This window comes from Serinus canaria, chromosome 6, assembly GCF_022539315.1.
Source record: "Serinus canaria isolate serCan28SL12 chromosome 6, serCan2020, whole genome shotgun sequence".
Lineage (NCBI taxonomy): Eukaryota > Metazoa > Chordata > Aves > Passeriformes > Fringillidae > Serinus > Serinus canaria.
The window spans coordinates 25,135,544-25,152,333 of NC_066320.1; the positions used below are offsets into that span (position 1 = coordinate 25,135,544).

Genomic DNA, 16,790 nt, shown 5'->3' on the forward strand with positions numbered 1-16,790 from the left:
TCTTCAAGTCCATGGTTAGAGGAGAAACCAGGAAGCTTTTCTTCATTCTTCACTTGCATGACAATGCTGTAGTATAAAGTGAGTGTCTTCTGAAGCAGTCTGGGGTGGATGGTTGCTTGTACCACCTTGGCTGCTGGGAAGTTCTGTTCTCAGTACTTGGACCATCTCTTCTTTAGACATGAAATATTCATGCTTCATGCAACTGAGATCAAAGGAGAGGATGGTTTGAATCTCTAGGACAAGTGTTCAATGTCAGCTGGTGTTCCATTCTAAGAACAATCACAGATGTGTGCAAGTCCCCATGATTTTGTGTAGCATGCCAGGATGTCTCCATGCTCTGTAATACCAGAGTAGTTAGCTGTGGAGTGTCTTTTATTTTATCCAAGTTTCCAGGGCTTACAAGTGATGATGGAGGAGGAGAATTATGGGATAACAGTACATAATTGCTTGCTTATACTGGAAAATAGTAGTAACCTAATTATTAAATATTTATGTATTCTGCTTTTGACTTTTAAAGTACTGCTCTTACTGCTGGGCTTGATGCTGACTCACCCTACCCCTCACTGTTTGTCTTACCAAAGCTTTTGTTAGTACATCTTAAGCACTTGTTCAGAGATGTGCTGGCTGCTGCTCTGGGCACATCTGCTTCTCTTTTCAGTGCTGTGGTAAAGTCCAAAGTGACCCTCTGCCATCAGCTGGGCTTGCTTGAAATTCAGTGGAATAGTTTTCCATTCCTGAAGGTGTAGAAGACCTTTGGCTCTCTAAATTCAATTTGCTTTTCTAATACCATGAGCAAAAGGTGGCAGAGACAAGAAGGAGGTCAAATTCAGGCCAAGTCAATTGAGATTGATGTGCATATTTGTATAGGTTAAACTTTGAATGCATGTGAAACTTTATGCATGTGCTAGTTGGGTAGTTTGGGGGGGGGGGTAAATTATTTTCAAGCAAGCTGAAGACAATATTAACCATGTGACTTACACAGAAAAAGTGTTTCTCACTACTGTAAATCCTAGGGATTTCCCTGGGAAGGATAATTAAAGCAACATGCTGTGAACACAGCTAATAAAGTAGTTGCCTTTTGAACTTCTGAGTAGGTCAGCCAGGTCCTTGTGTCCCTGCTCTGCTCTTCTCCACACTTTCCCCTGCTCTCCTCCCCCAGATTATTTTTAACCCTGATGCTTTTGTGTAATCACTGTAGACTCCAGCTTCGTGGAGAGATGTGCTTAGCACAATTAGGGAATGGTATTTTCAGAGGTGGGGGACTGAAACACACACACTGGGAGGGGCAGGATTGCCTCAAGGCAGCCAGGAAAACATGAAAAATTGTAGCATAAGGTATATGTAACTTAAGTCCTCTAAAGATGATAATTTTTTAAGTATTAGGGATACAGCTATAACCTCCATCAAATTCTGTGTTCACTTTTCCCTTGTTATGTTTTGACAGTCACAAACATTTGTTTGTAAATGGACCAAGGAGGGGAAAAAATGTCCCATATGTTGAAGCAAGACTAATTTTGGTAATGGAGAAAAAAGAAAGTCTTGGAGCCTTGAATGGGGTGAGAAAAGACACTCTCAGCATAATCTGTGAATAGTGATTTACAGTTTTTTGTCCCTTGTGCTGTCTCATGGCTGATATAAGCTGTTAGTCCTATTAACAGAGCCTTCCCTCTACACCTCAATTTGAGCTTGCCTTTTTTAAGCATTAGCTAGAGTAAGGGGGATAGCACCTTTCTCACAATGCCTAAAGTTTTTTCCCTTGCTCATGGCCAGTCAGTGGCAATGTGTCTGCTGCACAGTCAGGCCTGGGCTTGGCTGGCATCATTTGTCTCACACTTTCATCAATCCCTAAAATTTCTATCTGTGAATTCTAGTTAAAAACCTAAAGACAACCATAACATTTCCACTAAGCCTCTTCTTCATATGTAAAATCAATATATGTAGTTGAGTTGTTTTATCTAAAATATTTTGAGTTTTTAACTATAGCCATCATAAATCAGCTTTTTGAAATGCTCTTGTTTTCTGTTTAATGTGAAAATGATGCATAAGTCAGTAAAATGTTAAAATTCCTTTTTTGAGAGGTTAGCCAGTTTATTTTGACATGGTCAAGCTGATATTAGTGTATTAATGAGACTTATGTTATTGCTCTTCATATAAAATTTATGCCAGAGTGATTCGGAGATCCCAAGATGAACTGGGGAGAGTTGTGCAGGGTGTGGTGCATAATATTAATAAAGATACAATTTGTCCTGAAGACTGTATGATAGAAGACCTGGCACAATTTCATCTTTACTTCAAGTTTCCAGTTACAGTTGTCCTACTGAGATTAGCTGTTGGCCAGGTTTCCCAGTGCTCACTTGTGAGTTATGGAGGGCGTTGAGCTGCAGTTCTGTATGGTCCGTGCACTGTGGTGGTCTTAAACAGGGTCTACACTGAGCTGTCAGTGGTGCTAAAGGTCAGGATTTGGTATGAAGAGAGAGGAACTCCAGGGGTTTGGACTATAAAAAGGTTTAGCTGTGTGCTACCATACGCAAGATTGGTTGTTGGTGTAAATATTTGTAAAATCCAGCAGTTGCCTTGTGTCGATCATCTGGGTTGCCCACCGTCGCAGCCTCTGACCCTCCAGCAAAACCCAGGAGGCAGCTGCTTTGGCCATGACATTTCTCAGGATAATCAAACTGCCATAAATCACAATGACTTTCCATGTGCCCTGGGACTGATAAGAGGTTTCCCTGCTCTCCAGTGTCACACGTTGTACCAGTGACCCAGGAGAGCTCCTGCAGGTTGCTGGGAGTAGTCCTTGTTACTCCAAGTGGCTCTATCCAGGTTGATGTGAATCAATGGATTTCAAAATAAGTATTTACATAACAGACTTATTTCTTCTACTCCATAACCTTATGTAGATCTGTATATAAAGTAGAATTGTTTTCCCCTGCATGTGTGCAGGTCAGGGACAGCCCAAGAAAGAAGTCACCAGAGGAAGCTGGAGACTTTGCAAGAGAGGGAAAGGGAAAGTGTTGCAAAATATGGAAGGCTGTGACTGCCATCACCTTTTCCAGTTAAGTTTTCTTTTCACAGAGAAGTTCTTATTTTTTACTGTGGAGGAGCCCAGGTTTCATGTTTTTCAGGTGACACAGGGACATTGTTCAGCCATTGTCTCTGTGTGTGGGCTGTGTGTGTGTGCCTACTTTCACAGCTTAATACGGATAAGTGCTACCAGAATGTAATCTTTTAATTTAGCTCTCTGTTGTCTGCTTACTCGTGAAATATTTTTAGGTGACTTAAGTACAAGTGATTATGTAGATAAGCAGGGCTGAGTCTTTAAAAATAAAGTGCTTTTCATTGTCACCTGCATGAATTGTTTCACCAACAAACTGTATTCCTCTGCTACTTTTCTGTAACTAGTTTGAATGTGTGACTGGGTTTGTTCTGACTTGCATGTTTTGTGTACAGAACATCATAATCTCAAAATGTTCATAGTGTCTGCACAATCTTAACAGTTTTTGTGTAAAACAAGAAAACATTTCATGGAGCAGAGCAAGGAAACCATTACACTGCTGATTGCTCAGGTGTCATGCAATGCAGTAATGTCAGCATCCTGGTTATGTACTGCCTTTCATTGGCACAAGAGGTTCCACAGTAGGCAGGGTGGACCTTGGATCTGAACTCCCAGGGTTGTGCTTTTGAGACTGGTTTTGTCTTTTATCGTACTGACTCTCAGAAAAGGGTGACTGGATAATTTGCTTATCAAGGGTCCCCTCCCTTTTTTTACATGAAAAACTCATGCAGCAGTGAAGGAAATAGTTTGGGTGTACAGGGTTAAGCATGCAAGTTCATTTATGAGACTCCATGCATGCAAATAGCATTTCTGGCCATGTGGTAGAGCATATTGGATACATCAAACCAGCATTCTGGGCTCCGGAAGTTTTTTCCCCACTTGCGCTGAAAAATGTTGGCAGGCCAGGCTGCAAATGTGGAGGTGCAGACTGCACCTGCTACAGGCTGAGTGCATTTTAAGGAACCTTCCTTAACAGAGAAAAAACATCATCCCTGCAGTTAAAGGTAAAGCTACAGGCCTCAAATTCTCATGTTCTGTGTGGCTGTCAGCGACCCACTTAGTTCTCACTTCTTGACAATAAAGTGTGTCTGGCTCAGTTCCAGTTTACACTGAATAAAGTGTGAGTTGCACAGCTTGACTGTTTGTGTTGACTTTACCATTGCATGATGTAACTGGGAAAAAATAATGCTTTAGATTTAGTACAGCAACACAAAAACAAGGTTCAAATGCACTCAAGTGCTTATTTCTTAGGAAAAAATATATCTTGATGCCGTACAGTCTCTTTAATGTGGTGTCTGAAAAGAGACGATCATTTTATTAGCTTGCTCTGTTTAAAAGCAGAGGGACTTAAATATGCAGTGCTGGATTAGACTGTTTGATTAGTAACCCGTTTGGGCTGTAGTATGACAAATTGTTTTTGGCTGCATTGCTACTGAAGAAATGGTGTTTGACATTCCTGTATCATCATTATCTTTATTTCAGAGCAAGCGTTTGTGTAGATAAGCAGTCAACTGGCAGGGTAACTGATATAGCTGAAAATTAATCCATTAAAAAAAAAAAAACAAACAAAAAGAAACCAACTTAAAAAACCCTTACAAGCATTCTCTGGTATGAATCTGGAGATGTGATAAAGGGGAAAAGATTGAATGGCTGGGCAGGCTGGGAGGAGATATGGCTATTTTTAAATGCAAATTAATTTGTGTCAATTTAAGGCTTGAGTACTAGTGTAAGAAATTCCTGCATATTAGTAAAATCAGTTAATAAAATTTTGAACAAATGCTACCTATCTAGTTATTTCCAGTTCCACAAATTGAGTTTAGGAAATACTAGCATCTGAACACACATCTTACTCACCTGAACAATGGGTGAAGTAAGAAAATCCAAAATCTGTTGTAAGATTAAAAAAAAAAATAAATAAAATATTTCAACTCAGATATTTATGGTATTTGATGTCCCCATCAGGTGAATTTCAGAACTAATTTAATTTTGAGGTGCTTACCCAGGGTTTGGGTTTTTTTTGCCTTGAAAGAGTTGCAATTATTCATTTGTGTGTCATTACTAAAATATGTAGGTGGGAGGATGAAGAGTTAACTTTCTAGTGCCAGAAAATAACATTGGTGACCCTCTTCTCAGTCCACATTCTCCTACATATTTCCCCATCCCTCTCAACCATTCCCCCATATTCCTGAAGTGTGTGTGCTGCTGCCAGCTGACGTAGGTAGCTGACGGTGTTTGCTAAAGCCAAGACTTTGATTCAGACTGGAACCTGTTTCATGGGGAGGCTGGAACTGAGATCAAGAGACGCCCAGTTTGCTTCCAACAAGTCTCCTGGCAGACAAGATATTGGAGGGGGGGTGGGGGGTGAGAGAGCAGACTGTTCCTTAAAAACAAGCAGGCGAGAAATTGCAGGAGCAGAACAGCTCAACGTGCTCCTGAGAGGAGCCACTCCGATGTGGGGTGGCCCAGCCCAAGTGCTCAGACCCCAAATCAGTCACAGCAGTTAATGATGCCGTGCACACACTGCTGGTTTGCAGTGCTGGGAACTCTCAGTAAGATGGATTGCACTGCATAGAGAAAATGGAGATGTCTGAAAGCAGCCAGAAAAGATCAGCATAAAAGGTAGGTTAATGTTCTGTTGCTAGGTGATCTAATAATTTGGTCCCTTTGCTGTTATTCTGTCTAGTGGTATTTATTTTTATATACATTCAGTACATTATGAAAGATATAAATATATCAAGTCAGTGCTTTCTGGGGGGTTCTTTCTCAATATAAATTTTCCTTGCATTTGGTCTCTTGCACTTTTTTTACTTTAGTACTTCTTTTTTTTTCTGACCTCATTATTATTTTTGTGATTTGACATTGAAAATAGTTATTGCAACAAAAGCAACACAGCAGGTTACTTAGATTTTACAGAGTGTCAGATGAGGATGCTCAAGATGTAATGTTGCAACCTAAAATCAACAATTCCAAGTTCCTGGAGAAAAGCTGAAGCTTTCATTAAATGAGACTTACTCCTAAGTAGAGAGATAAACAGCTTCCTGGCAGAGGGGGTATGTTCTACTTTCTCTCTGTAGCCCAGTTACGGGTATAAAATACAGAACAGGATATGGAAGCCAAACCCATGAGCTATATAAGGCATCAAAGCACCAGAGGACACGACCTGTTTTCTTTTGTATCAGAATTCAGTTCAGCATCAGCTCGGAGGGCAGAGCTCAGAGGCAGAAGGGGTGTTAGATTCACAAGTTACGTTGTAGCAAGACCTTGTGAGCCCTTTTGTTTTACAGGTCCTTACAAGTACTTTCAGCAGAGATGAGTATTCTATGCAACAAAAATTTATCCATTCTGAATTTCAGTTCTTAGTCAGGCCCCACATTGGAGCAGTTGAACCAAGTGTGGGAAAACTGTGAGCCCAAGTGTGGGCTCTTCTTTAACTCTGAATGTCTTTTTAGCGTGTCAGCATGTGCATGTTAGGTCAAAATGTGGGCTAAAATGTGTGCCTCAGCAGACCAGGAGTGATGGCTCTCACTAGGATAGAATCAGATCTGAGTTTATATTTGATTTCTCTGTGTATGGTTCTCTGTTCTGACCAGTCTAGATACAGTGGCTTGTGGCTATTAGGGTCTCTCATTTCTACCTGTGCTTCAGTCTCTGCAGCCACTCTGGAGCATGCATAAGAAATGTTAGCTAGTACTGTTCAGGAAGGTGGTACCTCACTTTCTTTAATTCATAAACAGCATTGGAGGGGGTGGAAGCCAAAAGTAGCTTTGCAGCAAAGCTGATTTCTTCTCTAGGCACAAGTATCACACACACACAATTTAAAAAAAAATTTAAAAAGGTGGGGGAGAGGATCCTCTATCACAATTCATAGATGTTGAGATCTGGATTTCCTGTAAATACTTTTGTCTTAATGCTGGTTCTATGCTGAGAAGGAGATACTAATATTGGGTCCCCTAAAGCTGATGGCATTTTTAACAAACATCTTTCTTTAAAAAAAAAATCAGTAGAAGATGCAAATAAATAATAAAAGAATGGTTGATTTGTTTGAAAGTTTTCCAGGAAACAGTAGGGGTTATATGAGAGTCAGCCTGGGCCCAACAGAGTGGGCATTGAACCAGACCTAATAAGAACAACTGGACCCAACACCCATATTATGTTCAGTAATGGAGGGGTTTTGTACTACAAGGACTTCAGTGTTGTAATCTTAATGGCTAGAGGTAACAAACCAGGCTGAAAGGAAAGAGGAAAAACTAAAGTCCAAGGCAATTAGAAAAATCTCTTTTGTGGATTTTTGGGGATTGCCAGTCACATTTGTGCCATTTTTACAGATGAATGGGCTTTTCTGTCACTGTAAGAATGAATTGTAAAGTAATGGACTTGAACTAATTATGTCCTATAAACCTATAATAATAACAATAAATGTGTTTTGAAGTTCAGACATGCGTGTAGTTGATCCAGCCAGCTGAGTCGATCAGCAGCTGAGCAAGTCTCCTACTTGGGGTTAACAGTTCAGGTTTTAGGAAAATAAATGGCCAGATAAGACAACTCCAGGAAGGAGGAAAAGAGCAGGAGTCACAGCTGATTACCAGTTCAAGCAAGGTTCTTGCTCTTTGGCTTTCTAGACTGCTTTTAGTTACCTGCAGGTGATGGAAGGTGTCTGTTCTCGCTCAGATGGAGGTTCTTATCCCAACAGAGATGGAGAGCAGTGAAGGCTGACAGGTCTGGTCTCGAGTTTTTCTTACCTTGTGGCATTTAGCCAGTGATCTCATGGGTTTATGTTTTCTCCTGATGCTTTTTTTTCTTTTTCTTCTTAAACCTCACCATTTTGGGCAAGGGGGAAAGGGAAAGTACACACAGAGCAGTGGAACAGAGACATAATGCACAATTACATTTATAAGGGTATTTTTCCTAAGCTCAGTGGTGGTCAGATCCCCAGACACCATCCCAAGAGTTAAGTCTTTAGAAAAACTTAAGCTACTTTTGTACTTCTACCAGATTTTCCTCAAAGCCTCACTTCCTTGAAGCAAACCCTGTTTTCTCCCCATCATCCCCAAACTGATCCCACATCCCAGGCTTTCCAGAGGTCAGTCAGCAAATGCTGAATGAACTCCTACTGCACCCGAGCAGCACATGCAAAACTCACCAATGTGTTTCCTCAGCCTCTGGAATGAAGCCATCAGAGTTCATGGAGCTTGTCTCCAGGATGTGAATTATACATCCCAGAATATGGTATGTTCATCCAGCATGCCAGGTACCTCCTGGGAGCTCTATGTGTGCAGCTGGATAATGTTGCATCCCAGATGATGTTTTTTTTCCTCTCTCTCTGTGGAAAAAAAAAAAAATGGCAGGAAGAGCACAACCAATTAAACCTGTAGGAACTATTGTGTTTCATCTCAGTCCCAAATTTTATCATAATCTGTAATATACAGGAAAGTCATAGGCATAGTTTTCTTGGCTCTTACCTGCTAATGCTTTCCCAGCTCTGTTGGTGGTTTCTGAGGTTTCATACTTGGTAACAGGGCTGCAGTGCCCCAGGATTTCATCCTTGTGCTCTCCCTTGCACTGTCAGCAAAGCCATTTGGGAATCAGTGTGGGAAACTGGCTGAAAACCAGTTTGCATCCTCCTGCCAGCCTGGGTCGTGGTGTGGCTGAGCAGCAGAGGGTGTTACAAGGACTGAAAGGACTTACTGCAGGCAGGAGGAGGGCTTGGGCTGCTGAAGCTGGTTTTGACAGGGGTTCCCAGTGTTCCACCTGGGAAATATGTGAGATTACAGTGGAGGCAGTCTGGATACTCCACATTGGCTCACTGTTCACAGGATACCCCAAATCGTAATTGCAGTGACACAAACGAGGGTGCCACAAGCTGTGCCACAGAACAAGGACACTTTGATCCACTGATACCAGAATGTCACACCACACTGCTTAACTTGGGCTTTTTCCCTCTGAATTTACATACCAAATATTTTTTTCATGCAAATATTTTTATATTAAATGTATTATTGACTGCAGATATTTGCATGGTAAAATGTATTTTCATAATAAACTTATCTTGTCCTTCAAATCCTGCTTCTCTTTGTTCCTCAAACCTGAGAAAGTGTCTCTCTTCAGTAGCTTTTGAGGAATGGTGTTCCTGAGTGTGCTTTTGAGCCTAATTCCTTGTATGAAAATTCAGGTGTCTGCTTCTTTCCTTTTGATCCAGTCTTGTTTGTGTTTACAAATGCTTATCAGGTTTTTTAATGAGATTTTTAGGCTTTCTACCAAGACATGAAAGTATTTTTGTTGTGTTTTTTTTTTTTCCTAATGTGATGAGCTTCGGTGAGAATCTTTGCATACAATTGCGCACAAAAGGAGAAAAGTTAAAGCTCAGCTGTTTGCTATGGATGTGGCCTCAGTGCTGTGTAAGCCAACATACAACCTTTGCAGTTCCCTCAATGTCTCCATGTATTTTGTGAAAGAGCAGGCACCAGCTGGAGTTCAGTGGAAATTCCCTGGTGGTCCTTGAGTGTCCTGAAGCCTTGTCTTTAGGCTGTAGTTATGAGATGCTTTGAAAGTGCTGTAATTGAGGAATTTCTTCATTCAAGCTGGGAGATGAGCTCTGGACAGATATTAAAAAGGCCTTCTCTTCTGGGTGTTTGTTTGAATAGCTCAGGAAGGAGAGCTGTATAAAAACCTTGGGAGGTGTAAGTGTAGTGTAAAATTACAGAAGGAAGTTTGTCATAAAATGTACAATGGTAATTTCAAATGTCACTCCTAATTGTATGCTTTTTGGTTTTTATTTTACCTCAAATAAAGATGATTGTGCACTATCAAGGAACTTACTACTGGTTTTTAACCATTTTTCTAGAATCTTACCTAAATTTTCCGATTGTGATAGTTACTCATTTGTTCTCCTTTCATTTTAGATGATCTGCAAAGGGACATTAGTTGTGTCCAGACTTGGAAGTTGTGTGCAATGCCCTCCTTTGAACTAACATTTTTCCCTGCTTTCCTTTTGTTTCAGGGGAAGCCTTCCCTGCACAGTGCTGAAGCATGAGTGCTGATGCCAGCCAGGTGATCACTACTCCTCCCCCCGCCACGATGCCTCACAAGGAGCGGTACTTCGATCGCATCAATGAGAATGACCCGGAGTACATCCGGGAGAGGAACATGTCCCCTGACCTCAGACAGGACTTCAATATGATGGAGCAGAGGAAGAGGGTCACCCAGATACTGCAGAGCCCTGTGAGTGCCACTAATGGGGAGTAAAATGGAAAGGCTGTTGTAAACAAAGAAATCTGTGTCACAGCTAGATGGAATATCTCTGGACCATCTTCTAAGAAAAGTCCCTGAACAGATTATCCGGCATTTTGTTGGTGTGATGTTTTGTCTGTGGACAAGCAGCCTTTATAGTGTTGTTTTTTTCTCCTGATATTTTTATATTCTTGTGGTTCATTGCATTGTTACAGAAAGATGTGGCTGGCTGCAGAGTTCCTAATTAAAACTTAGGGACAGGGAAGAGAGTGGAGGAGTCACTGGTCAAATAGGAACAAATTAGGGCATTACATGGTGTTCTGCTTTCTGGGTTTGAATATTAACCTATCATTTGCATCAGGAATGCTTTAATTAACATTTATAATTGGGTTAAGTTTATTTAAAAGCTAGACTATGTTCTTTTTATGTCCTTGAGGGTGATCATACCCCAACTTAGCCACATTAGTGCTCATTTACTGGTTGTGTAAGTTCAGTACTTGTGTAGACTACATATGAAACTATTCAATCTATTGAACCACATTCATAGTAGTTTTCATTTATATTTTAATACCTGTATTCTTTGAGTTTAACCTGATGAATACATTGGAAAGTAATGCTTTTGCCTTGAGTATTTTGAAGCCATAGGGGGTGAGTAAGGCCTGTGGAATGATCCTTTAGGGGTATCCATGTGTAATGTGAGTATTGAGGATCATGGGACTGGGAAGGGGCTAAGCAGCTTTACAGATCCTTCTGTCTTCAGTTCTTCTGTAAATTGGGGTGCTTCTGTAATTTTTTTTAAGCTTTTCCATAGGTAAAGAGATTGCAAACAGCTGTTAGTAATCACCCTATTATAGTCATCCATGAATAACAGGATTGTTTGTTAAAGTGTTGTCCTGGAGTGTCTCTTGCATCTGTGTGTTGCTTTGAGTATAACTGAACCCATTGACTAAGGAATTTATTATTTTTCAAGTCAGTTTGTGCAAGCTTGGGTTTGCAGCCAGCCTCTTTTGTAAGGAAAATACTCTAAGGAGGTACTGCATAATATTTAATCATTATAATTTTATGTTAAATACTCAGTTGTAAAATGTGATCAGAGTCGACTCATTCCTGTTAAAATACCCACATTATGAGTAGCCAGGACTCACAGAAAGACTAAATCTCTAGCCTAACAGATAAAAATAAGTTGGAGAGATCATTTGGTTTTATATGTGAGGGTGGGTTTTTGGTCCTTTTGATGACAGTATTGAATCTGATGGGTGTAACTATTTCATTAACATTTTGTGGCATCTTTTGCCAAGTCTGCCAGATGTAATTGAAGTCCTGTTGCTGCAGTCTCTGTAGTGTTTTTTAGTAGCTGGAGTGTCAGCATGCAGATTTTAGGAAGGGTTGTGAAGAGGGGTATGAACCCCTGAGTTAGGTTGCTGTTTTAACAGAAGGTTGTGGGACAGAGAGCTGCTGGGCTGCTGTCAGTGTCCTGCTGCAAGAGAAGCTGAGCCCAGCACTTTTTGGAAAGTGACTGTTCAGAGCTGCCAATAAGTTGCAAGTTTTTGTTGTGTAAGGGAACAGTTGTCCAAATAAGCCAGGGGCCTGCTGCCTGCTTGGCTCAGAGAGAAATGGGAATGTGGGAGCTGAGTGTGGGATCAGGCACGAAGAGGAGTTGTCTGAGCTCCCACTTCCCCTCAAGTATCTCCTTTTATCCTCCCTTTTCCTGATACAGAAAATTTAGAGGAACTCTGCAGTGATTTCTCACGCAAGGAAATGAAAGCATTTTTATACAGTATCTGTGAGCAAATGTCCATCAAGCGAATTTCAGAATTTATTTGGAGTGGAAGATGCAGTGTGCCAGGCTCCAGGCTCCAGCTGCTGAGTGCCATACTGTCCCTGGGAATCAGGACTGAAAACATTTACCTTGTTCTCTTGAAATTAAAATTCATCACACAATGGCCAGAAAGTATTCTTCCTGTTTCCAGTCTGTGTAACACAGGTTCAGGATTGAATTGATGAGCATTGCCCATAGTGTATTTGTTCTATAGCTGCAGAATTACATTGTGTTAGATACTTTCATGGAACTTTGTTGCTTTTCTGGATTATTCCACTTGACAGAGAGAATATAGTTGTAATGTGTTCAGAAGAAGAGAAATTATGAGATGCAGTTTAAGGAAGAGCTGGCTTTGCTGGTGAATCTTCACCCAGTCTTACATATACAAATGCCTATCTTCACCAAGCCTTGATAAATGCATTCAGATCAAAGAAATAGTCAATTGCCTCTTCTGGCAAGTATTATTAAATGTGAAGTGTATCTAGCAAGGATAGTAACTGTCTTAAAAGTACAAGAGCATGTTGTGGTGATGATATATTGAGGTGAGCTCTGAACATGCACTTTCTGTGAGCAGAGGTGAAAAACTAAAGGGTTAATCACTGTCACATAGTAGGAAGCTTAGGTACTAATTTAATCTGGTTTTATTAACAAGGTTTTTTTATTATTTCTTTCAAGTAGGAAAATCTAAATCCTATAACAAGAAAATAAATTAGAGAATATATTTCAGGAACCACAGTATATTTTACTCAGTGCATGTTGTTATAAGGGCTACAGGCCTGACCAGACATCTTCAGACATCAAGCTGCTACATCTCTCTGATGTACTGTTTGGTGCCCATACTAGTGTGCAGTATGACTACTCCTCTCTGATGTGCAATTTCCCTTTCCTAAATTAAATAATTTAAAAGCTACTGAAAAGCTATTTCCATTACCTCTGATGTTTGCTAATGTCTTGAAGTCTGTTCATATTAAACCTTAAACAAATCACAGTTGTTTTCTGACCATTGCCCATGGAGAATGTCCTGACATTATCAGTGAGTTCTCAGATGTGTTTGCCTAATACTGCATGTAGCCCCTGAGCATCTGACAGCCTGGAGACTCTGATAAACTGAACATGTTTGCTCTTCTGTGTCTGTTAGAAAGGTGGAAAGAAATTAAAATCAGCTGGGCCTGAGCAGCCTTATAGTATCCAGAAGTACTGCTGGCCAATCTTAGCATAAAGCCATTAAGGTTTATTTAGTAACATCATCAGTTTCAGAGGATTCAGGTAGCATGTTGTTATTTTTAAAGAAAGGTACTACACTTATACAGTGGACTAGTTTTATTGCTTATTGGGTTCAAGATAATTGCCCTATAATATACCCAAAATCTGAAAAGATGGGTTGGTTGTTTTGGATTTTTTTATATTTTCCAACTTAACTCTGCAATTAAAAACAGTTTTGTCTGTATGCTAAACAGTCATATGTTGCTTGTTACTCAGAATTACTGTGTTTTTCGCAGAGCAAAAATATATTTGCTGTACCATCAAACTCCTTACTTCACTTATGGTATACAAGTTCTTCTGGCCTTTATTTCCTTCTAGCATTTCTCTGATGCTGTCACCATAGCAACCAGAAACTCTTAAAACACTTTTTAAAAAAGAGCAGTGGTTGTGCAGTTATGATGTTTATGAAAACTGAACAGCCATTTCAGCACTGAGGAGCTGAGTGAACATACAGATGGGGAGGAGATCCCCACAGCCATGGTGAAGCAGGGAAGGTGTTGGATGTTTCTGCAGGCAGGCTCCAGTGTCACACTGCTTCCAGTGCAGTGAGACCATGTGAAACTATTATCCACCCAGCAGAAAAGCTAACAACAGGCTTCAGCTAGCAGGACAATGTGTGTAACCTAACAGGAGATTAGGATTAGGGCTTAGGCTGCACTGAAAAACCTTCCATCCCTTTATATTGGTGTATTGGAAGGAAAGCTATAGGTGAAGGTGGAAATGGGAGAGGATGCATTCCTGTACAAAAGATGTGCTTATATATGAGATATATTTTTATATATATGTTCGTTATTTTTACTAATGTAAGAAGAAGTTGTGTCTGCAGCAATGAGTTGAACATACATTTCATTTACATTTTTTATGTAAACATAAAAATGCCCAGTTACTGACATTTAAATGTGCCGTTTATGTTTTTAATTTACCAGTCAAGTTTTGTGTGGCTTCTTGAGACCCATTGGATGTGTACTGCCTATTTTTACTTATAAAACACAGCTATTTGGAGCTCAGGATTTCTTTTTCTAAAGTTGAGCTCTGTCTTGGCAGGATCCCATCAGGCTTTACTTTAATTTAATGCTGGATCTAGAGAGTGTCTACCAACCCACCGTGACTCTGCAGGGAATTCAGGGCCACTCTGCCTTGGTACTGCCATTGCAGGAAGGCTCAGGTGAAACTATCCAGACTGAAAAATTGTGGGGGGTTGTACTGAGGTTAAAAATGTACTTCTCTGCTGTGCCTCCCTTCCTGCCTTGCACATGCACACCCCCCTGCCTCCCACACTAGCCGGTCTTGCCCAAAAAAACATGGGTACAGCTTAGCAACTCTTCTATTCAGAGGTCTGCCTTAGCATGCAACATGCAGGCAGATTTTTCTTCTCAAAAACAAGCAATCCCACCCACACTTGAAATTTTTTTTTGTGGATATGTTATTTTCAAACCATAAGGACAGAGATGAAGGATGATTTAATTTATTTTTTTTCCCCCAGCTTTTGCAGTTGTTTAGCTTACTTTAGTTTGTATTGAGTGAGCATCCAGTATTTTTGCAATACCACTCCCTTTTGGGGCAGTTTATTTTCTTAAAAATATCAAAGTCCTTTCAGTTCCTCATATGTTTTAGAATTTACTGCTCTTTTCTCAGAAGTTCAAAAGCCTTTCACATCCTTCAGAAGCCTCACCCTTTGGCCACAAAAGACTCAAACCTTTTGCATCACCTGAGGACCTCCTCACTGGGCAGTCCTCTCACCCTGCAGCTCCCTGCTCAGGCTTTTGTCTTCTCTGACATCTTCCCAATATCCTGTTGGGAAGTCATGACTCTCTTCCCACTGCAATAGCTTATTTAGTTGCTTGCTTTCATCATACAACCTGTGCAGCATTTTGTTCATCCAGAGGCAAGAGCTCAACTTGATGTCCCTTAAAGATCCCCTGTGCGCTGTGACAACGTTTTAAGTGAGAGGGAGATTGTGGTGAGTGTAACATTGTCTCAAATCAAGGCCATGCACTAGGTCTCTGTGGGACCCAAGAAATCTCTCTGCCCAGCTATCATTCATTTCTGTAGCTGTGGTGGAGCACTGTAAATTCACACCCAAGTCCTCCACCACAAGTGCACCTCGTGAGAATTTTCCTTCTTCTCACTATAAAACTGGGCTCCCTTCACTCCACTCTACTTCCATATTGCTCCTTTCCACTTAGTTTGAACTGTGTTTTTTTTCTCATTAGATATAAATGCCACCAGATAAATGTTGAACAATACCTGGAAAACCTTGGAAAGCCATGATTGGTGACTTTTCTCCTTGGCTGTAGGAGCATGTGCATCCAGAACAGCCTGCAAGAGCTCTGCCAGCCCTCCTAGTGCATCCTCACCATGTGTGCTCCCACCCTTCCCAGTCTTGCACTTACTAAAAACCCAGTTAATTATGCTCAGAAATGTGTGAGACCCCTGATGAGCCGAAATTTGATTTTTGTCTAGCATTTTACATTTCATTGTACATTCCATTTACATTTATTCCATTTCATTTACATTCCATTTAGCAGGATTTATGGTATGGCTTTACTCCATGAGAGAACACGAGGGAGGGAGCCAGACCCCCATGCAGAGCAGCAGTTGTGTGAGTGGCTGGGAGCTGGGTTGCTGGGGATGGGCTTGGCAAAGGAGTTCAGTGCTTCAGGTTTGGCTGTAATCATGGGGTATCTCTAGGCTGCTTATCATAGGAGTGAACACTCTGCTGCAGCTCATGGAGGAAAGCCAGTGTGCACCAGGTTAGAGGAGCTGGAAAAACTGGCACAGGCTGAGCTCTGTGTGAGGAGTGCTCTGCTGTAACCCAGTAACTAACTCCAGCCCAGGATCCTCACCCTTCAGTGCAAGTGAAGAGAATATTATAACTTGAGCTAATTCCTCATACTTACTACCAAGGCTACTTCTTTTTGTCTTAACACAGAAGCCCCATCCCCCTTGTTCTCTTTCACAGCATTGACAAACACTTTTTGTGACTCTTATCTTCTCCCCGCCAGCCTTCGCTCCCTGGCGGTTTTTTTGTGGCCAGCTCCACCCTTTTCCACTGAGGACTCCGGCTGTTTGTATCTAAACTTCAGTCTTGAAAGAGCCTCTTAGGGGCCGTGTTGGCTGTTTCAGTGAAGGTCTTCCTCTCACAGGCAGCCGTGTTTACAGCACAGGAACCAAAATTAACGTCTCTTCACTCTCGAGGACAAAGTACCAGTTAAGTTTTCAAATTTTCTTCAGTGGTGGAGATTTGGCTTAGAGACTCTGTGTGGGTATGTTAAGATAAGTTGAATTATGCCCTTTTTAAAAATGGATTTAAGATATTAGAAACTGATCAAAATGGGCAAAAGTGAAAAGGGTTGAATGGGTTTTTGTATCATTTGGCGGTTTTTAGTCTAACAGCAGTGCTGCTGTGAAAAGTAGGGACCTCAC

General features: G+C 40.9%; 2 protein-coding genes across 11 annotated transcripts in view; both read left to right on the forward strand.

The window, feature by feature from the left end:
* SMC3 (structural maintenance of chromosomes 3) overlaps positions 1-16,790 on the forward strand; it is a 1,169,611-nt gene that overhangs the window by 901,095 nt on the left and 251,726 nt on the right. The gene's annotated exons all lie outside the window — the stretch shown is intronic.
* ADD3 (adducin 3) overlaps positions 1-16,790 on the forward strand; it is a 90,672-nt gene that overhangs the window by 55,787 nt on the left and 18,095 nt on the right. For 3 of the 6 annotated variants that reach the window (XM_050976250.1, XM_030241101.2, XM_050976251.1), the window contains one exon: positions 10,053-10,273. In XM_050976250.1, the coding sequence (XP_050832207.1) occupies positions 10,082-10,273 (192 nt within the window). In that variant the 5' untranslated portion in view covers positions 10,053-10,081. Of the gene's footprint in view, positions 1-5,533; positions 5,675-10,052; positions 10,274-16,423; positions 16,575-16,790 lie in introns of those variants that run through there. The other 3 variants (XM_050976252.1, XM_050976254.1, XM_050976253.1) reach the window with 3 other exon arrangements.